Here is a 27,190-nt window from a genome sequence, read left to right as displayed (position 1 = left end):
TTCCATTCATTCCTGTCCTGAAAAGAACTAGAAAGGGACATTATTAGCTCACCACTGGCAGATGGTGCCCTTCAAATCTGGCAGAATTTCTACCCATTTTCTGTTTGTTCTTAAGGATTCACTTTTCTACCACCTCTTTTTGACCATTTCAGGTTTGGGTTATCCTCTTTCTTCTCTCACAACTCAGGATACTATTTATTATGTAGTTGGGGGTTTTGAACCAATCTATCAGATACCCCACCAGTTTTGAGACTTGAGAAATTTGCAAACTCCAAATATTGCCTGTCTTCACCCATAATCCTAAGGTAGATCCCACCATAGCTCTGCCCTGGCCCATGAGCTTCTGCCAGGCACACTTCTGCAGGCTGGTGTCAAAGCAGTGGTTGTCACCAAGAGAAGCACAGGGACAGAAAAGGACCAAACATTCACACAACCAAGGTTGGCTTTTCGGAAGCAATTCTGGCCCATCACAGAATTGCTAGATCTCTTTCTATTTCACAATCAAATTTGGATATTATTCAGCACAGCCCTAGACTAGCCTTTCTCTGGCACTCCGGATCCTCCAGAGGTTTTGACCAATGTTCAGGGCTGATAGGCATTGTAATCTAAAACAGCTATGGGGTACCACATTGGGAAAGGCTGCTCTAGTTATGCAGCAATGCCTTGAAAGGCAGTTAATTAAGCTTTTGTCTTCAGTCCGTTTCCCCCATCTTTTTCTGAAGATCTTTGCTTTTTGGGCCTTGCCTAACTATGGTAGTTTGTGATTTAGAGATTTCCTCTTCTTTGGGGCACGATTCAACCCTTTCCTAGTGTTTATTAATTTGTAAACATGTCCTACTGTCTTCCTCCTCCTGCTGCCCTTTATATAGTTTGGACTACAACTCCCATCAGCCTAGCCAGTATAATTGTAGTCCCTAAGGTCACTCGAGGCTGAAGTCCCTACAACCACATGAGGCTGGTAGAAATGATTGACCATCAAAACCCTCTTTTTTATGTTGGTCCTCAGTCCGTTATTTCTATCACTCGTGGACCCCTAAACATTCCACTGGCTTCCCTCTTCAGGAAAGCCCTTCACCTGGAAAAAGTTCACATGAACACATGAGATTTTCCTCCTGGTGGTGGGGAGGACAGGAGGAGGGGTGCCTCTACCTGCTCCTCCCCTGCTGTAGCCCTTCATGTAGTCTAGGAATGACTGTCCCAAGAAAGCATTGAGAACTGGCTGGTGTTGGACCCTCTCACATCACCTCCTTCCTTCCCCCAGCAAGAAACAGGCCAGAGGTGGGTAACTTGTAGACCAAAGAGTGCTGAGGACAACAATTCCCATGATCCTAGAGTTAATGGGTATGGTAGGCTGAAGCATCTGGGTGGCGGGAGTGGGGAGCACAAGTTACTCAACCTGTATAAATAGAGAACTTGGAACTAAAAAAAATATAATATTGACAAAAATTGTGGAAAGGGATTTGTTGAGTATATGAGCTGTTTGATATTATTTTCCTTAGGGGGTGATCCACAATTATTTTGTGTTCTTTTTAATGGATTTATGCTAACTAGATTGAACATCCATGCAAAATCTAATAGTGTAAATGAAAACTGTGTATTAAAGGGCTGATCATAACTGTTCATTTATTTATGAAAAAATCTAATAAACTGTTAATGGATCCAGTTCTACATAATTATCTGCAATAGCCATATAAACATTCAAATAAAGAATGTGTACAAGGGAAGCATCTTCCCCCACCATCCATTGTTTAAATCTCCCTTAAAAAGAAATACAAATGGTAGTTTGAAATGTATTGCTGGTGGTAAAAGTGAAGACACATTATTTATGACCCCATTAATCATCAGTGCTAGTTGAAATTCACATCATTGGCGAGTTATCAATAATTAAATGGGAAGATTGTCATTAAAGTCTGCTTGAGAGGACGCTGCAGTCACCCGGGATGTAAACTTTATCTTCAGAATTACAGAACATGATTAACGGGGAAAGGAAAGTATTATATCTTGTTTGAGGCGTATGCCCTTCAGACATGTCCAGAATATTCTTCTGCCTGTGGATATCTACAGGGGGAGTCTCAGACACAGAATGAATATTCTACATTGCCCAGTAGGAAAAGAACATTCTCAAATCTGAATTTTGAAGCAATGAGTTTTTTCTTCTAATTCTTGTTCTTCCTGGAACCGGTTTACCTGGAACATCTAGTTATATCAACAGCTAAAGTTACTTTTTAACACTTCCTCCCACCCCAGGAAAAATGTGCTTGTCAAACATGCAACAGTTCCAATGAAAAAAGGTGTGTGTGTGTGTGTGTGTGTGTGTGTTGTTAAATAAATAAACAAATAAATAAATGCTGCCAAGTGGTACAAAAGAAGCCGCTGGTTTTGTTTGGATTTCTTTCTGATGGAGATCAGCCTCTTCTGGGCCCAAGCACAAAAATACTTCTGGATTGACTGGGACACTGAGATCTTCAGGATACAACCATACAGGGGCACTTTTCTTCCACTCCATGTGATAAAAAGGTCTGATTTTTTTGGTGTGAGGTGGCAGAATTATTGCGTGTGCAGAATGCAGCAGTTTGCTTCTTGAGTAGGTGGGCTGGTCTTCAAGAGAATCTGCTTTAGTCCCCAGAGTACTTACTGGTTTCTGGAGACACAAAGATAGGCCAGGTTGCTATCCTTCAAGGTTCTGGGTTTTGGAGGGCCTGTGGGTGAGAAACCCTCAATGGGATCCTTCCCTGAGTTAGTCTTAGAATCATAGAATCATACAGTTGGAAGAGCTCTAGAAGGCCATTTGGTCCAACCAGCTGCTCAATGCAAGACTCAACTCTCCCAATCAGATTCTCACCAGGGCTGGCCCTGCTTAGCTTCCAAGATTCTTTGGCAGGATCAGCCACTTCAGACCCTCTCACCAATACTGTCATCACCAGCTTCTGCTCCGCCTCCTCCTCTTTCTCATAATTGCTACCACTTGCTTGCTAGCTTGCTTATTTATTTATTACAAACATTTATATCCTGTCCTTCCAACAAGTGCACAGGACAGCTTACATGATGTAAGATTACAATAATACAGTAATAAAACCACAATTATTAAAACAATATGAAACAGGACATCATAAACTAAGAAAAAAGAAAAAGGAGGAAAAGAATAGAACATGTGACTGTGGGGAAGGAAAAAAAATCTTAAAACATCTAAAACCCTTGATTATTAAAATGATGGTTGAATAAAAAGGTCTTTACCTGGCGCCAGAAGGAGTATAATGTCGGCGCCAGGCGGACCTCTCTGGGGAGCACATTCCCCATTCTGGGGAGCTTGAGAGGCAGAGGAACACCGTGCAAGTAGGCTGTGGCATCTTCTGCTCCTCTTCTTCACCATTTCAATTGCCTACATTAGGGTGGGAGGCAGGTGAAGAGGAACAATAGATTCAGGGTCAGTGGGCTCCCACTGACCCTGCCAGAGGGGTTGGTTGCAAACATTCAGATAATGGTTGTCATCACAGAGGCTCTTTCTCTCCAGCGGAAATGGAAATGTTGTTGGTCAAAAAGCACATGTTGGTCACAAGAAACAATGCAAAACCCATATTAAAGTAAGATCTGTTGTAGGTGAATGCAAAGGACACCAACATGTGCAAGAGAAATGTGTACAAGATCTCTTCATCAGGGAAGTTGTTAGAAGAAACAGATTGTGATAGAGCAGGCCAGGCAGGAAGGCTGGCTTGGTATTGAATTCTGCATGGTCAGAGGGTGAAATTTGGGAGAAGGCTGGTGACAGGGATGGGTGATAATTTCAGATTCGTCCATATGTACTGGAGTGTTGCCATCTTTTTCTGAAGCATTGTTTTTTTGTACTTGCTTCATTGTATTATCCCATTTCACTCCCCCCTCATTTTTTTCTTTTAAGATGCTCCAAAATTAGTTTGGTGATATTAAACAGGTGAGAAGCATACTGCATTTCAACTCTTTTCTTGTCTATGTCCAACTTTCAATCTGTTCTTGAGAAAATTGTAACCAACTAGCAATATTCTGCTTCCCATTCATCAAGCGTAATAGCACCTTTGATGCGTGGAGGGAACAAAGCAAAAATTCAGCCAAATGATTCATATATCTTGGTTCAGAACAAAAAATGTGCAAAGGCTGATGAAAATCTAGATTGAACTACATCTTCCTTTGTATCTTACACAATACAACAGCTGTCCGTATTGTGATTTTAATAGCCATCATCACTTAGTACACCTCTTCTTATACTTTTCTTCTCTAGTCTTGGAATTTAATTTTAAAAGTTGTTTCAGATGTCTGCCTTGTAGTCAATATTAAAGTACATTATGGACAAATATAGCCTTTGTTACTTGGAATCACCTGGTTGTGTTGCATCCTGTCCAGAATGGAAGACAAAGGAAGAGCAGCTTGGCTGGTGAATGAACTGAAATGTCCAGATTTGGATTACATTTTCATTCTGAAATAGTCCGATTGGAGCTGTGCATGGCCAACTTGCAGGGCCATTGTCAAAGACGGGCCCACACCCAGCAAGGGCCCACTGGGATTGCCATTCCTTTTCACCATCACATCTTTCATCTGTTTCTCATTCTGACCCAGGCAACAGGGAGTGGACCATGCCATGACCGACTTGCTCTCTGTCCATCAAACAGGTAAGTGGTAGCAAAGAGGAAAACAAGGATGAGGAGCAAGTGCCGTTGGGGAGGGGGGCACTGCAGGCCTCTTGCTTCAAGGCACTCAAAACCTAGACCTGGCACTGTCAGTCCAGGTGCTGAATGTATGTGGAGATGGATCAGGACTATTATGTTGTGAGTAACTGAGCATGGAGTAAACACCCAAGCTCCCTTTCAGGGCTAATTTAATTTTTCTTCACTCCAGATTTAAGCTTAACTGAAGGGTAACTATATTAAGAACTACTTGGTCTACATTGGCAGGACCCAGAGCAATGTACCCTAAAATGTACATGATTGCCCCTCTGCAAATATCCAAGTGGTTCTTTGCAGTTAGCATCACTTGTGTGGCAATTTTTTTCCAGTTCCTGAAAATTATGCAAATGTGTTTGTTTATTTTTTTAATAAGCCATGAGGAGGCAGCCAAATGGGACCAAGCAAATGGAGCCCTACCGGGGGGGGGGGGGGGGGGGCGGGGGGGATGGTGGTGGAAGTACTGCTATTCCGTTGACATATTGCCCCCCTCCTGTACATTTTGATGCACTTACTCCTTTTGCTTCTCTCCACCCTGCATGTGCTTTTCACTTGCACTAACTGGTTGCTCCTTTCTTAACTATACTTTTTCCTCAGGTCCTTTAGAATAGTGCTCAGATTTATCAATAGGCATCTTCATCTTGTCAATTTACTTATCTGCAGCCCACTTTACTTTGGCCTTCCTTCTGATATCTTGTAAGAAAATTGAGAGGCAAGGCTACACATACTGAACAACCGTAAGAGTGCACTTACAAAAGACTGACAAAATTTAAAACAAAATTTAAAGGTTATAACTCAGCTGCAAGTATTTGAGGATCTGAAAAAAAGAAAGCTGAGGAACATAAGGGTAATTATGAGAGGGAAAGGGCTGAGGAGGAGATAAGAGGGGGTTCTGTTCATCTTTCCCTGGACATGGGCCAGAGCTAGCTAGAGGCCTGAGAGGGAAAGAGGGGAAGAACAAGCCCCAGACAGTGGAACAATGCCCTATCTGTCTGATGTACCACAGGTTGTTCAGAAAACAACCCACCCTCTGTTACTTGTATGCAGGAATGGCTTAGTGTTATGTGCAAACCCATCTAATGTTGGGTGGAATGTTAGAAATATTATAATTTTGGCTTGGTTGAGCAGAAAAAAGAACAGCAAATATGATTAACTAAGCTCTGCTGACCATTTTCACCAGACAGTTAAATATAAGATCCCAGTGATGTCTATTCTGTTGGTTGAGAGAATCAGAGGTTTTATATTTTTATTAGCCACTATTTCTCCTGTGCTTCCAATCATCCTAATACGTGGTGATGTGTCTTGCTTGTTTTATCCTTGCCAAGTTTTACTCTTACTCTTTCCTGTTGTTTGGGCATGAAATATATACTTTGATGTCCAAAACACTCCACTGGACTTTATAATTCCATTGCTCAGTGGGATCTGTCTGTATACCCGCTGTTTTCTCTCTTGGTCAGGTGAGTCAAAGATACACCTGTTCAGTAAGAAAAACAAGTGAGCCAGGTGGAATGGGGACATTTTACTTGTCTTTGGTATAGCTATTCCCAGCATGGAGAGGATCATGTTGTACTTGCCTGATAGGTAACTGTTAAACATGACATGCCTGCTAGAAAAAAGGTGGCAAACCTCATTCAACACCGATGAAATGATTGTCTAGAGAGCGAAACAAACTCAGGCTTTTAAGACCTATTGACTCAAAGCCCTGGGCCTGGATGGATGAATCTGTTACATTTGCCTTTTCTTACATTCACTTCACTTCAAATCAAAACAAAACCAACTCCAAATTTCTTATGAAGAAATCTGTATTTATTTATTTATTTATTTATTTATTTATTTATTTATTTATTTATTTGCAGGGGGAAGGCTCAAACAAAAATGTAACCTTCTTTTTCTTCTTAGCTGTAAATCTTACTTGTTATTCTCAGGTCTACTCTCTACATGGAGTAGAAAAAAGTGGGAAAATGAGGTTTGTTTGTTTAATATCTATACTGCTCAATAGCTGACAATCTCTAGGTGGTTTATAGCAGCAGATAAAAATGCAATAAAATATAGTTAGCAATAAAACATCAGCAACGGCACTACAAAATTTGAAAGGCCAATTGAAAATCAAATATAAGATGCTTTAGTAGCTAACACAATTTTTTTAGGTGTGAGGTCATAGAATAGGCTGGCCCACTTCAGACTATAGGCCAGGGATCTGGTTTCTGAATGCTCTTTTGCATTTAGGAAAAGATAGAATATACATTTTTAAATAAACACGTACATTCATGCCAGAATGAAATGAATGAAATTTGGTAAGCCCGTTCAGAGCAACATTCTACCATTCCAGAGTGAGCAGAGGCTCAACTACATGTTCCTTAGCAAAGGATCCAGGAAAAATGTAAAACGTAATGCAGTGCAATATCTCCTTAGAAGACTGCTGTGTAAAAGTGACAGGGCCTGTTCAGGAAACATTTCTACTCTTCATGCTTAAACCTGAGATCAATCCCTAGACTCATTTTCAGGAGGGCCAGGAGCAAGGAAGGCATCTGAAATGTTGTGGTTTGCTTGTATATTTACATCCCATTAAGAAGTACAGAGCATTCTACACAGGTCTCCCAAATCTTCCTTCCATACCCTGCCCACACCAAAACACACTTAGCTTTAGCAATGTATCAGCCTCGCACCACCATCAGACTTTAAAATAATGTCTCTGTACTTAAGAACAATTTCTCCCTCCCTACCCAGTGAATGATGTAATCAAAGCACACTGGATAACTTACGTAGTAAACATACATCCATTTATATCTTTCTGTACTATACCTTTGGCAATTCTATTTATTGCAAGAAGGGTAAACAATATTTAATTTGCTCTCCCGATGCTACACAGCTCACGTAGCTGAGACTCACTGTGAAATGAGAGATACGTGGTAATGATACATACCTCGGGATTTTTGGAATCCCTGGTAAAATACTTTTAAACACCTGCAATAGATTTGGATTTTCCTATATGACGCAAAGCTTTCCTTTTCAAAGGCCTTCCAAACAGTTTAAGTGCAACTCAAAACCCTGCCATTCCCTAGAACAGCATATCAAAACCACACAATTAGAAATAAATAATCCACCCATCAAAGATAGTCTTAAGCACAGCTGTGAAATTCAAAGAGGAAAAAACATTCAGAGAAATCACTTACATCTTATAGTGGAATTCTCCACCCCTGCCAAGACAGTTCATAATAGAATGCAAAATTTATATTGGGGAAATACATATAAGTATCACAACCACCTCTTTCCTCCTGTCTGTTTTACACTCGTAACATCTGCACTTTCAAATAAATTGAGAGGAACTGAAAGGCAGCAGAAAGCATATGAAAACTCTGTATAATGGCCACTGATTTTTGTTGGCTGAAAGATCCCCATGCACAGTTAAACAAATGTGCACAATTCACTCTTCTCTTGCAATTCTGTAGTCACCTGAGAGTATGTCTCATAAAGATCAACATGGGTTACTTCTGATAGGCATAGGCTCGCACTGTTAATGCATATTGAACTTATATATACAAAAACTGGATGAAGGATGGAAATCTTTGAGAATACTCTGAATAAATCCCAAGAGAACTGCACCTGATATCATTACAAAATTATTTTTGTCTGCTTCAGCCAAAGAGATGAAAATATTACCATGGGTAGGATAATCAACAAAGGCATATTTAAAATTACTGGAGCGTACTGTTCAAAGGAATTTTCTTCAGTTCTCTCACCCATGATGTTAGCCTTTGCTTGTATTATGAATCAGGATGGCATTAATGCTTGGAACATCTCCTTGACTATTCAGATCTATGAAACTATACATATGGATGAGATGAGCACATTTGGAATACTGGGTAAAATTCTGGCCTCTATACCTGAAGAAGGCTTTTGTAGAGTTGGAGAAGGGGTAGAAAGTGGTGGAGCAACTCTACTAGCAGTACAGTTTACAACCTTTTTAGCTTAGAAAGAAGGTAAGGGAGACATGATAGAGGTGTGTTGAATTGTCCATGTTGTGGAGAAAAAAAGTAAGATGTTTTGTGCAATGAAGTGAAAAACCGGGGTCTCAGGACAGAGAAAAGGAAGTGCTTCTTCATGCAGTGCAGTTAGACTGTGTAATTTGCCACCACAAAATGTCAAGGTCTTTACCAGCTTGTACAGGATTTTAGATGAATTCATGGTGGATTAGGTTATCCATGATGCCTGGTTATGGTGACTGACTACTGGAAGTAGCATGTTTCTCCTCACCTGGTATTGGGGTACACATACAGAAGGGTGCTATTGCACCCATTATTTAGCTGTTTACTTATTGTATTTATATCCCACCTTTCTCCCATTGAGGAACTCAAGCTAGCTACAAGCTGTTCCCAGGTGGTCTCCCCTCCAAGCTCAGGCCAGCCTCAGACCTGCTTAGCTTCAACATGGTAGATGCCTTCTGTTCCTTCAGTGAGAGCAGAAGACTAAAGTGCCCATGACTTTGTCAGTGGAGGCTCCTCCATAAGCCCAACTGGGACTTGGCCTTCCCCATCAAGGAAGAAAAAAAAATGCATGTGAAGATCTCATTGCATGACATGAACCTTAAATATTTCTATGTGCCCTGGGCTGCATCACTAATTAATCCCCATTTTATTTTGGCAGCCCACGACTTAACTCCCATGTCTGAGTTTCAAGCTAAGTTTTCATTCAGGCGTCTCTGATCCTTGTGGGACAACAGGGAGGGACCAGCATATTCAAGACACACAGGACAAGACAAAATTGTTCCAGTCTTCTCCATATGGAGGACTAATAACCTGCTTCACTACTGGGTCCCTTTCCTCAAGGAATTGCCAAAGCTTTTCTGGGAAGGTCCCTGTAGCTATAAGGCATTTTCCGGCTAATTGCCTCAATCAAGTTAATCTTGTGCAAAGCTGGCTCTCAAATACCACTTTGCAAACCACTTTCTTTCCATGTGCTGATTTTTTCTGATCAGGGCAGGACCAAAAAGGAACCAGTGACCCTATGAGGAGAAAAGGCACAATTCTAAAGAGCATATTTCCACCATCTCCTTGCAAGAGGCCTGTTACCTTAAACAAGCCCAGGTAGTATAAAGACTGGCCTGACCTAGTTGGGTTTTATGTTCAAATTTGTGTCCTAATGTACCTCCTTCTGAGGAATTATTTTTAAATGTGTGTCTCTTCCCTTCAAGGAGACCCAGATATCTCATTCCCTCAACCCCGCTTTTTCCCTCACAAAGATACTGTGATTCAGCTATGAGGTAGTGCTTGGCCTAAGGTCACCCAGTGACAGATACGCAGCCGTGAAGGGATCTGAAGTGTTTAAAACTAATTCCTTCTTGATAGCTGTATAATGAATGTTCCTAAAGTATAAACTCTCCCAGTTCTGCACTAGGACTGCCATTGAAAGCAATCCTAGACATTTGAATAGTTTGGTATTGTGGAAAAAAATGTGTGGGGAGGGGAGATAGCAAATATCCAGAAATAATTTCAGTTAAAAATGGCTGCTGGATGATCTGCACTGGGGCTCTGAGAGGGTTGTATGCTGTATTCTTTGAATTTTTGCCTCACACAGCCTCAAAATGATGGGTGTTTATCAAACTGCTCATACTGAAAGCTTTTCAGCCTGAGCAAAAGGTAGAGTGGAAACATTTCTGTCTGTTACCTTTGTTTTGTAAGTGAAGGTTTGGGAAATATGGGTATTGATAACCTTAGAGAATAACGCTAGAATTTATACAATGTTTTCAAAGCATTTCCAGGGTATAATTTAATTCACCATGATCAAAGTAGTTTAATGGTGTTCGCTTGGAGAAATGATGTAAAGCAATATAAGGCTGGCTACATATTAAAAGCATGTGGAAACTTTTATCTTTGAATATTTTATGTAAAAGGACATTCCTTCTTTACTCATGGCTATATTACTCATGGCTATATTATTGCAATTTCATTTGCAAAACTGTAAATAAACGAGGGATTATCACATCGAGTCTGATATTAAGGCAAGATGTGACTGAATCAGGTGTCATTTGCTACAGGAGAGGCAGATTAATGCTTTTGATAAATGCATTACTGGGGAAGTGACACTTAATGGCTTTTGTTTAGCATACAATGTTTATTTAAACTTGTGTGCTATTATGGAAGATTAATAACTTTTGTAATGGGGATAAAAAAGCAAGAATAAATTTAAAAAGATGGTATTGGTCACAAAATATAGGGGGATTGGGTATTTCTAATGTAAAATTATATTATATGCTAATCAACTGAGGCATACACCAGATATTATAAAAGGTTAATATAGTTAAAATTAGATTCTTCCAAATTAGAAGGAACTTTGGTAGATCTTATTTTAAAATATGAAAATAAACATATTAATAAAAAAGGTAGAAAATCCTCTCCTTAAAAATATATTACAAATCTGGAAGAAGTATAAGGAAAAAAATTACATCATCAATTTCACCATTACACCCAATTACTGAATTAGAAGCATTTCCATTAAATTTAAGAGTGATTTTAGGGAAAATGCTAAGGAATAAACAAATAGATTAAAAGCTTGGCTAGAGAAAATGAATAAAGATGGGGAGATAAAAGCAATATTAGGTAAGGAAAAATAGCTTGGCATAATGTGTTTCAATTAGAATCATGGACTAGAGAATGGATAAGGAAAAGAAGTAGATGCAGGGAGTATATAAAATATATAGATATGATTATAGAAAAGGAAAAACAAGAGAATATGTTGATGAAAGGGATAGTAAATAAAATTTATACGATATTATTAGAAGAACAGAATCAATATGATTAACTTAAAGTAATATAGGAAACAGATTTGGGAAAGAACATTAGCAATGAAAATATATTGGGAAATATATGAATGAAGAGGATATTAAAATGCATGTCGGTAAGAAAAAAGGAAAAATTCTGCAAAATTGTATGGAAATGGTACCTAACTCTGGTTAAGTTGAATTGTATAGATAACAAATACTCCAATATAAGTTGGAGATGTGATTGTGAAGAGGGTACATATTTGCATATGTGGTGGGAATGTGAATATAGCATGAAATTTTGGAAAGTGGATTTTAAAGAGTGATGTAAAATACTAAATATAGATATATGCCCTGGAATTGCAGTATTTTCAGTATTTGATTTAAAAAACAATGGATCTGGAATAATAAAGAATTAATAACAAATTTAATAACTACAGCAATATTAATTATATGTTAGAACTGTAAAGTAACATATGATTACCAGTTGGCTGACTGATACAGAGAAATTTGGAATATAGCTATTAACAACAAATTAACATGTGAGATTAAAGTGAGAAAAGGGCATATAAAGAAAATTAAGTTTAATGATATTTGAGGTATATTTATTGAGTATGTTTTTTAAAAGGGGAAAGGATTTGACCCATCAAAAGAATCATTACTATTTTGGAAGGGAGGAATGTTCTGAAATGTTTGAATAACGTTTTTTTTGTTTGTTTTTGTTTTAATTTGTAACATGTATCCTTGGTCCTGGTGATGGCTAGGGGAGGGGAATCATATTGTAAGAATTATTTTAATTATATGTTTAATTTTATATGTTTTTGTTTTTAAATGTAGCTTCGAGTTTTTGTGGTTGAACTTTAGACTGAAAATCAATTTTAAAAAGAGAGGAACTTGTGTGCTGTAACGGTGTATGTTAAGCAAAAGAAAGGACTTGGTCCCAGCAATTGTACAACTTGCCAGCCTCAGTAGCCTTTGGGCCTTTCTTTGTAGATGTTCTTAATGTAGACTGGAGCATAACCAGTTACTAAAATACCATGTGTATTAACCATGTTCTATTGATCCTCTTTGTTATAATCATTAAGAGTATTTCCGAAGTAGTTCCACATAAAATGAAGAAAAATAATCTCAGAAGCCTTTTCATCCTATTAACATTTTTGAAATTTTTCTTTTCAAAGAAAGCCACCTTGTGGAACTTTCCCCAAATATTGTCCCCTTTTTTCTTTTTCTGCAACTGTCAACTTTTCTGCCCCACCCCCCGGCCATCAGGGCTCAGAACTGCACCAAATCCAGGGCATTACTGAGAGTGCAAAATGGTGGCCAGGCTACTCACATGGTTGCCACAGTGGCATCTTGAGCCAAAATGATCCCCTTCCCATTTCTCTGCCCACAAATAAGATGGAGACTTTTAAGAAGCCACTTGTCCACAGCTCAGGTTCCATCATGGATATGTCCCAGATGGACTGTCCCAATTCTCTTACTTACCTTGTCCCGAATCCCTTGCCTCACAGTTTCCCTTTCAGCTTCCATCTTGGCATATTTGGCTTTCCTTTCTTCTTCCTGCTGCCGAAGGGCCTCCTGTCGTTCTTCTTCCTTCTTGGCAGCATCTGGATCCTTCTCTTCTTCTCCTCCCAGCATCTTCCCCATGTCTTTGGTGGCCCCTAAGGAAAAAGTGCAGCACAACAATAATATATACAGTCCCAAAAGACAGTAAAAAGACCTTTCTGGAGTGGAGTCTGGTGACAGATACTCCAAAAAAACTGTGTTGGAGCTGAGATAGAAGTTTGTTATATTTTGTTTCGTTGACTGATAGTCCAGGAGCAAAATATTTGTATTTTACTCACGGTCTTGAGCCAGAGGAAAGAGATATTGTCAATGTACTGTGGTGGTGGAGTTACCATTGAGAGGTGACTACAGAGCCTGGTTTCTGTATTATATATGGAAGGTAGGACTGAAATTCATGCCATGTGACTGGAGATTAGCTGAACATTCTGAAGATGCTCATTGGGCCTGAATTTGAATTGGTACAGTGAAATGTTGGCCATGCTAAAGTTGATTGACTGAGAGGTACTAACTGGAGTAAATATAAGGAGATATGGGGAGGTATCTGAGGTGAGCTTTCATCTGAGTCTGTCGGCGAGAGCTTGGCCAAGAAGAGGAACAGTTGCAAGGCTGAGAAGACAAGTTTGAAAGCACAAGAGGCAGAAGTTAAGTGAGGTCTGCAAGGGACCCCTGGGTCAGCCTTTTGATGAAAGAGCTGGGGGCTGTGATATGAAGAAAAACCAGTTGGTGGACCGAACTGAAGAGTTCAAAGGAGACTTGGTGAAAAGCTGTAAAAGTTCTAGTCCATTGCCATGCTTAACAGAGAGGACTGCTTATCAAGCACTCATTGCTAGGCCTGTGAGTTAACTGGGATGGAGCACGGTAGGGGAATTGGTTTGAGTTTGGTTAAGAATTGGGGTGTTTAACACTTGATTGGTGGTAATAGTAACAATATAGTCCTGCTTTCAAAGCAACCACATATAAACCTCATTCATAAAGTAACTGCAATCTTAAATAATAAGCTTTCTTTTATTATTTCTTCTTCATATGATACCATATATCTTTGCTTATTTTCCTGTACTCTGATCTGATTGTCTCACACCTAATATCCTTTGGAAAAAAGGATATATTAAAAAAATGCAAATGTATGGTGGCAGTGTAACTGGATGGTGGGTTTACCCTATTTCCCCTATTCAGTACCTGAAGATTCAGCCAGAGTTCTCATTTCAAACTAGCACAATTTATCTTACCAGAACTGAGATGTCATTATGGATTCAATCGATATGCTTCCATGCTTGAACTCTCTTCAGCCTCTCATGATAACTTGGTGCATATTTGTACATGCATATATCACTAGATCTCTAAATTTTAATAAAAATGCATTTGATGATTGGCAGCTAGAGATAAGACTTTGGCTCCATAATTGAGAAGCTTTGCATTGAAGGGCATGTGAAAAGATAGTAGTTTTATCTGTGATGTTAGATAAGTGATAGCTCATTCATATGTGCAATACATCCCTTGATGTTGTTATTGCAGGCCTAGTATGAATATGCATATGTGAACCAGGCCAGGCTTGCCTGGATTTTCTGTCTCTTCATCTTTGCTTAGACATGAATGTGCTATACCTAATACCAGCTTGATTTGTTCACAGTAGGAGAGAGACAGACTAATGAACTGATTACTGCACTCTGTAGAACATCAGAGTAAGAAAGAACAGGGAAAAATGCAAAGTTGAAAATAATTTTTAATTAATTTTCTAATCAAAGGCTTCATTCATACAATTAGCATGGGTTACTAAGCTAAAAATGAGCAAGCATTTTGTCTCCTCTTTATTCCTCCCTTCAGGGTGTGAACAGTCAAACCAGGCACCTTATTAACCATAATTTCCCATTTCATCCATACTGAGAAGTTATGGTTCCAGTTTTGGTAGAAGCCAGGATCTTAAATCATGGTTTGAATATTTTGACTTGTTACAAGACTGGTAATCATAGATTCCCACAGGATGTCCATTTAGGCATCAACAAAAAATAAGTAATGAATCTCCAAAAGCAGAAAAAAGAAGACATGCATAGATTTTTAAATGATAATGTACATGTAACATTGCACATGTAGAAATAATTGCTGTAACTCAAATAGAAATACATTTCATCATAATGGGAAGATGCATAGTTTTGTGAACTGACTGTTGGTCCAATAAAAGATAGGACACTGACATGGATTTTGGAGTTTTCCTTATGCTCTAAGTGGCTACTTTTGGATGGCGTTAGGCAGAGGAATTATATTTTAGCCTGTGGCAAAATGCATAGAAACAATACTGAGGCAAACTGATATTCAGAAAACAGCCATCTGCCCCCAGAGGCAATATTTGTTTGTTTGTTTGTTTGTTTAAAGCTTTTACAGACCATCCCATTACTAGTTTCTCAGGATGGTTTACAACAATATGTCAAGAACTCTGGTTCTTGCTGTTGTTGCTACCGTTTAGATGGCTGATTGTAGCTAAAAGTTATGGACATAAATGTAAAATAGTTAGAGCTTCCTCCCCCAAACTTATGCCCTCTGCATATCTTGGATTAACTCCCATCAGCCCAAGCCATAAATGGCAATAGTCAGGAATACTGGAAGTTGTAGCTCAAAACTTCTGAAAGGCACCAGGCTGGAGAAGGCTGAGTTAAAATCATAGAATCACAGAGCTGGAAATGACCTTGGGAATCACCTAGTCCTACATTACAATACCAGTGCTATGTTTCCTCCCTAAGGAGCTGTCTGCTGAAAGCTGGATGAAAACATCTCTGTTTCTGAATCAGAACATCTCTGAATCTGTATTTTCACTTTGCATTGGGCCGATGGGTGGGCGTGGATTTAGGTTGTCCTCGCTCATGTCTACAACCCCAATCTATAGTTGGGCGGCTTATATGAAAATTGTTGGCTCAGTATTTTTAGACACATCTGAGTCAGTAAAACTACATCATCTTTATCTCCAGTTCGTTTATCTTCAGTTAGAGCTGCCCCAACTGTAATGAGGTAAGCTACTCAGGAAAAGGAATTCAGAGATATAGTGACAGAATAAAAGATACAGCTATTGCTTCTGAGCATTGCTTTATTGGTTCTCATTATTCCACAACACAGCCTTAACTTGGCTGCTTCTAGGGGATGAGGCAAGGCTGACATTCCATATCAAGGGTGAAGTCTAGGATGATTAAAATTGACAGGATTGTTTGGGTACAGTCCGCCCCTCATTTGCAGGAACTGGGCAGCCTAGATTCCTTCTGATATGTCAGCTAAGGTAGCCAGTTATGTGAGAATGCAAAGGCATTGCCAAACAAGCAGACCAAAGCATTAAAAGGCTGAACAAAAATGGCATGTGTTCCTTTACATATATAGATGCAAATATAGATAATTATTTAGAAATAATGACTACAATTTAAATAGAAGTGCAGCTCATTGAACTGGGGAAGACTGATACCTAGGTACCTGCTTAGTCCAGTGGCCAGGTGCTAATTGTTGTGAGGCAATTTCAAGGCCCAGGTCTCCCTTCTTATGATTTTTTTCTTGGTCTGAAACATGACTTGGATTTGGCAGACTTTCAAAAACAGAACAGCTTCAAATAAAGGGCTTTGCAAAGCAGGACATCTGCCCACCTTTGTCAGCCCTGTGTACAATCTGCCTCTGGACTGTAGGTAACCTCTACTCTAACGCTCCTCCATGACTCTGGCAGGGGAAGGGGAAGGGGCTAGCTGGACTGGGATGCTCTGGCCTCTGGGGCCCAGCTGTAACTGAATTCAGGGGCTTGAATGCCCGAAAGTACTTGGCCTGCTCTCTCAGCTTTCTGGCTTCCAGATCAGAGGGGCTCTGTTAGGTCCTTAATACCCTTCTGTGTGCAAACCTTTCTCCAGGCAGCTCCTCTGTGCAATCAAGCCCTGAAGACATCCATTGTGGTAGCCCAGCACGGGATGGGATGCTTGAGGCATCCAGAGATAGACGTCCATGAAACCAAAGAATGTTTTGATGCCGTCTCCTCCAGGGAATTGCCTAAGCAGCTGCTGGGAACTAGGGGGCATATAAGGGCAGAGTCCGTGAGGTTTTTACATGGGCACAGAGGCCGTGTACACCTAATGTGGCCTAGAGTACACCTAGAGTGGACATGTGTCCCAATACACAGGGCATAGTCCTCCATTTCAGGGAGGGGAACCTATTTCAGCATGAGAGCCAAGTCAATTCCAGGGCAGGGGCTACATTCCAGTAATGGGTGGGGTCTTATTCCCCAAATCAAATTTGCAGTTACCTATACATATTAACCTATGCAATTTATGCGAATTAGGGTGATGCATTTCTTCCTTTTTAGTGTTGCTCTGATGGAACTTTGGAACTAGAGGAAATTTCCCAGAGTTCACTACCCATGTCATCTCAGATTGCAAAACGGCTCTTGTAATCACAGTGACTGCCGTGCTGCGATACACTGCTAATTGGCAGGGGCGCCATGTACTACCAAGCAATCTAATGTAGCATTGTTCGTTAACTACTATTCAGCATGTTACATGGAGTTCAAGGGTGGAAATAAATCTTTTATCCCTCTCTTCCTTTTATGGGCAGTGGGAGCGGGATGATGCTATTCACTGCTAGATTTTGTCAGTTCAGCACCAGAAGCCCCAATGTTTCATTGATGTTCAGCAGAAAGCTTTGCAATCAGACCTGCTGTCTGGAGAAAGAGAGCAGGCATAATATCAGGCCTGTAGACAAAATCTGCCCCATTGGGAGTCCTCTACGGGGCCCTGGGCCCATACCCCTTTCCCCAGCCACCAATTATTTGGTAGTCTCCCAGCTTTGTGCATTTCCCTCGATTTGGAATTCCTGTCCTCAACAGTGGTAGCAAGAGCTTTGAATAAAAATGTGCTGGCATTTGGGGTACTCTTGGCCCTGTCCTTGGACAGATCTGCCCAAATGTTGCAAGGAAGGAGCAGAGGCACATCTGGAAGAAATGGTAGATGTTGCCACCACCCCTGTGGGCTTCCCAGACTCTGGCCCACTTTCTCTCTGCCCTGTGTCTGCCTCAAGCTACCTGGGCATCCAGCAGAAAGCGAATCCAAGCAAGACTGCAAGACCGGCTTGTGCACACACTGATGTGCCTGCTTTGCGAGATGAGTCCTGTTTCTGCACACATGACTTGTGGGCTTTGCATTTTTTGCACAAAGAAGCTGCTTGGTTGCACAAACGTTCAAAGATTTGATCTTGGCTCAGCTTGCTTGCTGGCAGGGCCAAGTCTAGGAAAGAAGTTTGGTGAATACAAAATAGACAGACAGATGAAGGACTGCTTACCTCCATGTGTACCTGCCCAGATACTAAGATCTTCAAAGGAAGCATTTATTCAGGTTCTCCTGCCCAAACAGGTGGGAATAGAGAAAAAGACCCTGCTTGGTGGTGCCACACCAAGGGTATTCTTTCCAGGGAGGCTCACTTTTCTTCTTCCCCAGCTTTTTAATCCTCAGTTCTATATGCAACTTTTGTGCTGCTTTGGGCTTGTTTTTATTTCTTCTGGTTTGATAATGCTCCTGACTGTTGTGATTTCATTCACCACCCCCACCACCCCTTGATTTGTGCCCCTGGGAACCTGTTGAAGGATGAGATGGCACCCTCTTAAATAACCAACTGAGTGACCCTATGGCTTCTAGCCAGATTCTAGAGGATCATGGAGTTGCTCAGATAGATGATTCAGCTGTGGTCATGTGAGTTCATTGCAAGACAACCCATTCTTAGCTGGAGAGTAGTCCTTTATTGGAGACATATAGTTGGAACATCCTTCCCAGCTCCCATTAACAGCCATTGTGAAGGCCGGGTCAGAGTTTTTCATACTTTTGATCTGGCCAAGCAAATGAACCGGAGATAAAATCAAGAAGAACCAGGATCCACCCCCACTTGCCCCGACACACACTCCAAGTACACAAGGTTGTCCTTTTGTCTCCTCACCACCACATTTCATTATCTCTCTAAACCAGCCATTATGATTTTTATTAAACCAAATGCCCTTGACATTTTAATAATCAAGCGATTACATGGCATTTCTTTTTTTTCTTTAAAAAAGATGATTACAATTTGACAATTTTTGCATGTCTGAACAGTAATTGAAGGTCAACAGAGCTTATTAAAAGAGTGAGTTGATGCGGGATAGGGCTGCCTCGCTGTGAGGTGTTGAAGAGGGCTGCAAAGCATAATGAGTCTGTGTTCCAAAAATCTGATTTGTTTCAGCCGTCAGAGAAATAGCTGCATCCTTTGGATGTTGGAATTCACGCCTGGCCCCTTTGGGAATTTGGGGAGTGTAAGTGATAGATAGAGGCATTGCTGTGCTGGCCCTCCCATGATCCTCGGTAAGCCAACTTAGCTCGGTGGGAAGATGGAAGGAGAAGAATCATGCTCCTATTTTCTGCCAGAAGCACCACCCTAGCAGCAGTTAGTGTCTGTGCCCAAATTTCCCCTCGGTTCACTTCCAAGCCATTGAATTTGTATAGATCAAGAACTTTCAGTAAATGCTCCAAAAAGAGGATGCAAAAAGTGGGGAAGAGGGTTAGGAGCCAGCAGCTTCCCTTTCTGAAGTACAGTAGCTGTTAGGGAAGTCTTGAAATCTGAAAGCTGTCAGTTTGACATTTAACGTTGAAAACATTGCATTGTTAAGGTGTGTGTGTGTGTGTGTGGGGTTCTACCGTGCTCCCCTTTTGTCATTTTTCCACTCAATCACCAGTGCTTTACATTTGACAGCCAAGCACGAGCACAAATTAGCCCATATGCAGACTCTCTACTTCCCTTTGTGGCTCCACTGAAACAGGCAAGAAAACTGATCAGAGAAAACTATACATACTGGGCAGCCATAAAAGCCCACTTGTGCACATGCTAAAGATTGATCAACAGAGGGAAAAGTCTGTTTATTTATTTGATTTATATCCTGCTTCCCCCCCCACAACCACCTCATAACAGCTGACATCATTATTCTCTTCCTGTTCTCTATCTTATCCCCACAAGAACAACCCTGTGAGGTTGGTTCAGAGTATCTGCGACTTGCCCAAAATTACCTAGTTGGTTCCATGGCTGAATGGGGACTAGAACTGGAGTACCTGAGTCCCAGTCCCATGTTCTTAACCACTACACCGCACTGGCTCTCTGAACACAGTGGTGTAATTTTCAGGGGCTGGAAAAAGAGGAAAAGACTACAACCCCAGCTGCACTTTTCTGAGGATCTGGACAAGCAAATGAAAAGCAGCAGTGAGTAATATTGGAATATTACCAACTGCCAGGTTGTCTCAAATACTAGCTACCTTAGCATGTCACTCACATATCAAATGTTTTCAAATACTAAACACCATTACATCATTTTTCAAATGCTGTTGAAATGAAAGTGTGAAATTATATACTATGAGACATCACATATATTCAATAAACATTCAGCAAATATATAAATGTGCATATTCACTATAAAAAATCCTCACAGGAGTGTGTTCAAGAGAATTTTGTGAGCAAATTGGCTTTTACTCAAGTCAAATAAACACATGAACTGACTGTGAAATTCGCTCTGGGAGTTCTTGCCTTTTTTCTCGCTTTCTCTTCCTCCTTGCTCCATTTCTGTCTTTACGACTGCTTTATGATCTTGTCAGATAAATGTAGATTTCATCTGATGTTTGAAGCATTCCACATACCAATGTTGCTCAGATCAGGCAGTCAAGAAATAATGATCAGTTTAAAAAGTAATGGCATAGACAGGAATAAGCAATTAAACAGGCCCTGCTATTAGTGTAATGCAAAAATGAGCCATCACTAGGTCTCTGATAGCTAACATAAGCTGTGGGTGTAGATGAGCGTAAACTGAAACACTCATTAAAGGATGGCCATTTTCTCCCTTGCATTAAGGTAAGACTTCGTTAAAATTCTGTTTAAATAAATAAACAAACAGGTAAAATAAATTCCTTATAGAAACTTTATAGTGGGTTTCTGTAACCTGTATGAATTATGCAATTTAAGTCAATGAGTAGAATCCCTTTTATTTTGCAAATTCATTCTGATTTTTCTTACTGTGTTGCATAATGCATCTCAGATGTTGCGATTCGTACTAAGGGACAAGGAACCATGAAGGGCAGTAAAGCCTCACAGGCCTAGGAAAGTTCATTCAGCACTAGATTTTGGCTCCTGAGATCTCAGCAGGTTCATGGCCCAGCAGTCCATGCAGTCTCTGCCGAACTGAATGGGAGAAGAAGTCAGATTTGCTATCATGCCTTCCACTTAACTGGTAATAGGCTTAAAGTAGAGGTAGATAATCAGATGACCACCAAGTATTTTAGAACACAGCTTCCATAATCCTTGACCACATTGACTGGGGCTGATGGAAGCTGCATTCCAAACCATCTGGAGGGTACCAGATCACCTTTTCCAAGTTTTAAGGAACAGAACAAATCTCCAGGTTGCAATGAGGAAACTGGAAACCTAGCCTTGAATATTAAGGGTATCTTTTAGAATAAACAGCACTTGCCCAAATCTCTCTGTCTCCACAGCTCCTAAAAGGACAGGTCTATAATGCACATTCCATTAGGCTGCAGAGGCAGATTTTTTGATGGTCATATTTATCCATCACAGTGCTTCCTTCTGCCTTCAAGATTTTATTTCAGCCATCTTCAGCCCACTTTGTACAAAGGGGTCTGGTCTACTTATCCAGGAGAATAAGAACATAAGAAAAGCCATGTTGGATCAAACCAATGGTCCACCCAATCCAGCACTCTGGTGGGAAGTCAGCTGTCCACAGGATCCCTCAAGCAGGATGGGAGCAAGACTTCCACCTGCCCAAGCTCCTCAGCAACTGGTGCATGCAGACATGCCACCACCAGTAATGAAGGTAGCACATAGTTAGCAAGAGTAGTAGCCACTGATCCTGAGGATTCTGAGGTCTGTAGCCAGGACTGGTGTCAAGGGTAGGTATGAATGGGCATTGGCTGGTGCCCATATCCAGGCAGAGTCTCACAACAAGGGCTCCTTGGACTTGCACCTTCTCTGCACCATCAAAAACTGGTTGTCCATCAGGCTCTTGCCCTGGGTCAGGCAGGGTGGTCCTGCTCCCTGGCTCACTGCCTCTCCAACAAAGCAAGAGGTAGCAATGTTGAGAAGGAGGAGAGAGACTCACCCAGCAAGAAGCTCATTGAAGAGGACTTGCTCAGCCCCGCCCCCCCCGCCCCCCCAAGATCCAGAGCTGCCATCGATTGTAGCATTCAAGAGCAAACCTTCCAGATGTGCGGAGGGAGTACAGATGCCATATAAAAGTCCAATAAACAAAAGCATCCTGCAGGCAAAACTGTAACAACTGCAACCATCACCCCAGAAGGGAGAACGATTCTATTCCAGGCTGCTCCCTGCTAGTTTTTCACTGGTGGAGAGCTTTTGGTGTAGGGGACTTTCAAAAATATGCCTTTTCCCCCCTGTGTTGGGCACAGTGATAATACTGATGTTCCATCAGACCCACTCACAGTTCTTCTGCATGCACAGTTTGGATTCAAGCCATCCAGCATGAGGTGTTAATATGCTGTCTTGCTCCAAACTGCAGCATGTTTGATCCTCTGATTTGCGGTGGAGCCATATTTTAGAACAAGCAGGCGAAAGGTACTGAATTTCCCAGTCGCCCCAGGACTTAGAGGTAATCATCTAAGCCCCTGAATCTAATTGCAATGCATTTGGATGGCAAGAGAAGGTGCGGGAATTACATGGGGTCATTTCTTGTTTCTGCAGCTTCGTTTCAGAAGCATCTTGCCTTTCTCCTTCGCTGAAGTAATCTGACTTTACACCCTGAGCCAGCGTTTTACATGCCGCTTCCTTGACAGCAGCAGTGGTAGGCTTTTCATCTGAAGCGAAGGGAACCCCTCTCATTTCTATTGCTTTCTTGCCATCAAAATCACGCTCAGAAATGATCCATCCAGAATCAAGAAACTGAAGCGGTTGAAAAGACAACAGTGGTAGGTGCGAAATGTTATTGCTCCCTCATTTGGCAGCAAACTCCAAGGCTCTATTTACTTGCCAAATGTTGCAACACTCTAGAACACATGCGAAGCTCACATGCATCAGGCTAAGGATTCATCTGATCCAACATCCTGTTCCCACAGTGGCCAACCGGATGTTGTTGGAAGCCCGCAAGCAGGATGCAAAGACAACTGCACCTCCTGCTTCTGTTTCCCAGGAAATGGGATCCAAAGGCTTGCTACCTCTAGTATTGCAGGCAATATATAGCCACACAGCCAAAAAGAAAGAAAAAGAAAAATGAGCCAGAGTCTGGAGGCCTGCCAAAAAAAGGGAAGTGATTTGTAAAGGGCCTGAAATAATCATTCTGCCCAACGTGTTTTGGAAACTTTCTTGGATGGCTTCTAAAAGCACAATTAAAATGTGCATAAAATCATTACTTGCATTTAAAACATTTAGGCGAATAAGAGGCCTTGAGAGCTTCCAACCTCAAAGGCAACCAAGTCATAATTTTGGATGCATAGAAAAGACCACAATGAACCATTTCCTATATTTCAATAAATTACAGGCAAAACTGCAGACATATATGCTAAATATCTGATAGCTCTATAATAGCTACAGAAATTTTCACCACAGTAATATTTTCCTAATATCCCACTCTCTAATTTGAAATGGTCTGGTGGCTTCATATTAGTGAAACCACTTGCATATATTTCAGGGACACATCTGCTGAAATCTATTATCCTGGTGAAAGAAGCAAACTCATGTACAAACACAGCAATTTTAAAACTTCTTGTAACACTCTCTTAACTCTTTTGCCATCTGACAACCTCTCCTGCTGGTCTCCTGGCCTTCGTGCTTTTCTTGCATCCCTTATGGTTTGCATTTCTTTTGTACATGCCGTGTTCTTATTTGTTCTTATTTGGCAAGACATCCATTTTCTGAAGAAAGAATCCTTTTCTTTATTAGCTTCCATGACCTTGCTAGCTAGCCATGCGAGTGACCTCTTGGACTTGGTGCTGCCTTTGTTGACCCTGCAGTGTATAATCCAACCAAGCTTGGCCTATTCTGGTTTCAAATAGCTCCCAAGAGTTCTGGAGAGATCTGACCCTCTTGACTTCCCTGTTTTTACCAGTTCCCTCATTTTTAAGAAGGTTCCTGTTTTGAAATAAAACGTGACCCTCTTGGACTTCCTTGGCAATTTCCCATTTACATGGTGATGACTTTTGATAGCACTGTGGGCATGGATTCCAGATGGCTCAACAGCATCCCCCTTTCACACCAGGTCTTGGGCAGGACCACTTCATCTTCAATCCAAAGTGGGTTCCCCTCCGGTTGGTTTCATGACCAACTATTCTAGCGCACCATTGCTTAGAGCATCTTAGAGCATCTATCTTCTTGTCATGTCTAAAATATGAAGTTACTATGTGTGTGTTATTGAAGTCACCCATTATCACATGACATTTTCTTTGGAGGCCAGCCTGATTTCATTGCCCAGCTCAATAGCACTCTGAGCATTCTGGCTGGGAGCGTATCTTCATTATGAAATTACTTTGGGGGCCTGCCTGGACTTTCACCTGCAGTGCTTCTGTGGGGAGTTTTTGCATGTTTGGAACTACGAAGCTACTGAGTGACACCTCTCTGGTACACCCTTTTCTGTCTTCCCTGCCGGGTTTAGATGTAGCTATGGATATAAATGTAGCTCTTGAATATGAATGTAGCTATTGCATATGAATGATCATGCTCCATTGATGTAGCTTTTGGATATGAACGATCATATTCCATTGGTTCTCTCCATGCCACCAGGATTCCATCATAGTCATTGCAACCATGTTCTCCTTTGACACCAACAAGTTCTAGCTCCCCCAGATTTGGCTCAGAAGCTTCCAGCAGTAGCACAGAAATGTCCAGACATGATGTCCTTCAGCAAACATCTCTGGGTGTGCATTTTCCCCTTGCTGCTATTGCCATTAAAGCAATCCAAAACATTTTTGCCATTATTTCCTTGGAGTGATTTCTGCTGCACAGGTCAATTTCCTGTCCATCTTCACCCAGAGACCAATTTGAAAGTTGATTTTTAAAACAACTTTTGTATATATTAAGCCGTTTTTGAAGCTGCTAAGGGCCAGTGGTCTAGTTTCATTCTGGTTCAAGTGGAGCCCTTCCCTTCCAGGATAGGCTAGACATGCACATGGTGGGCATGTCGTGAGTGGAGCTGGCTGGAGCCAGGGGTCAGACTAGATGGCCTGGGAGGTCCCTTCTGAATCTCCCTGTTTCCCTTCCCTTCCCTTCCCTTCAGGTCTAGCTCATTGCAACATACAGTTGAAACCGCTGTTCCTTTTACTTCCATCTCATTTTCAGTTTCGCTGGGCCAGTGTAAGAAAAAAAATCACTTCTGAACATCCCTTGGGATGTAGTAAATATAGGTTTAGCCACAGGTAAACCTGATCGAGAAGCAAGTTTCAGCTTCAGACAATGATAAGAAGCCACTGCGCAGTGAACTTTTCTGCCATAATTATTGCTATTTCTTTTCCCATTCTGTCTTTGCATCGCTTCTTCTTTATGACACTTTCCATCTTACGCATTTTGCCTGATTTCTGTTCTACCTGCAAGTGGGGGAAGCAAGGAAGCACTGTAGTGTCAAAATTTTTTCAGAAGTCAGTGTGATCAGTAGAGCTCACCGCATCTACAGTTAATGGATGCACAGTTTAGTCCATGACTAAGGCAAGATAAGAGTCTGCATTTCAATATCAAACTCTGCTGTGACCCAAATGAAATAGCAGTATGGTGTCTGATAAGGAAGTTAACAAAACTGCCTCGGATAAAAATGGTTTTTAGGAAGCCTGTTTATCCACTGCACTCCTCCGTCATTATTTGTTTTTCGGCGCCAGGCTAAGACCTTTTTATTTAAAACTTATTTTAATTGCTAAATTATTGTATTTATTAGGATTTTAAATTAGCCGAGAATGCACCGGGGGTTTTAAATGTTTTTTTTAATTGCTATATTGTTATTGTTTATGTATGGGTTTTTTTTTGTATTTTTTGTGAGCCGCCCCGAGGCTTTGTTGCAATGGGGGCAGCATAGAAATGTTTTAAATAAATAATAAATAGGTTGCAGTTCAAGGGGGTTGCCCATAACCCTTCAAACTCTGGGGATGATGGGCATCCTGAGCAGCTGGGAGCAATGCAGTCTTCATTTCCCCACTCTTCCCACCCTGCAAATGAGCTCGATGGCTGAGTTTAGCTCTCCCACCCCCAGCCTTGGATCTGGGAATGCAAATGATCCTAATGCTGCCTAAGGGCCATGGGGTCTCTCTGTGAACGGAAATCAGTATGTGTATGTGTGTATGGGGCAGAGGTGACTCAAAAGTTTTCCGAGAACGCAACCATGGGGTGGCATCTGGCAAATATGGCTGTGCCAGCTGGCATTTGTGTTTGGTTCACATACCTAGCAATGTCTAGCAACGGTGACCCATCCCCTGGTAGCATCCTGACTGGATTACTGTGACGTGCTTTACGTGGGGCTGCCCTTGAAGACGGTTCGGATACTTCAGTTGGTCCAGAATAGAGCTGCCAGGACATTAACAGGGACCGGCAGGTATTCGCATATAACGCTGGTCCTTTACTGCTTATACTGGCTGCCAATTGAAGTCCGGGCCCAATTTAAGGTGCTAGTGAAGACCTATAAAGCCCTAAATGGCTTGGGTCCTGGATACCTGAAGGAGCGCCTCCTTCCCTATATACCCTCCCACCCCTTGAGATCTGAGGTGGAGGTCCTTCTTTGGGAGCCCTCCTTGAAAGAGATCAGGGGGGTGGCTACCCAGAGGAGGGCCTTCTGTGGGTGGCGCCCTGTTTATAGAATACGCTCTCCAGAGAGGTTCGCCTGGCACCAACACTTTTTCTTTTCATCACTAGGCAAAACCCTTTTTATTTCCCCATTATTTTAATGTTTAATCGGTTTTAATGTGGTTTTATATTGTTGTATTATCAGATGCTGTGCCATTTTATTTCCTATTTTACTTGTTGCTTCTTGTAAACCATCCTGAGATGCCAGTAGATGGATGGTCTATGAAAGCTTTAAATGAGTAAATAAATACCTGTGGATCTAATAAGCCAGGCAACCAATGCCTTGTCCTGCAAGCAGCTTTGCTTTCCTAATGACAACAGTGTGAGTGCTGTTCATCTAGCTATGTATATGATTGAGATGGGTGAGGATGTCCATTCA

General features: G+C 41.3%; 1 protein-coding gene across 1 annotated transcript in view; it reads right to left on the bottom strand.

The window, feature by feature from the left end:
* CPLX1 (complexin 1) overlaps positions 1 to 27,190 on the bottom strand; it is a 161,728-nt gene that overhangs the window by 45,871 nt on the left and 88,667 nt on the right. The window contains exon 5 of the mRNA XM_044443855.1: positions 12,934 to 13,109. Within this exon, the coding sequence (XP_044299790.1) occupies positions 12,934 to 13,109 (176 nt within the window). The remainder of the gene's footprint in view (positions 1 to 12,933; positions 13,110 to 27,190) is intronic.

This window comes from Varanus komodoensis, unplaced genomic scaffold, assembly GCF_004798865.1.
Source record: "Varanus komodoensis strain SLA01 unplaced genomic scaffold, ASM479886v1 scaffold43, whole genome shotgun sequence".
NCBI lineage: Eukaryota > Metazoa > Chordata > Lepidosauria > Squamata > Varanidae > Varanus > Varanus komodoensis.
The sequence above is the reverse complement of the archived record's forward strand: the minus strand, read 5'-3'. Positions and strand labels throughout refer to the sequence as shown.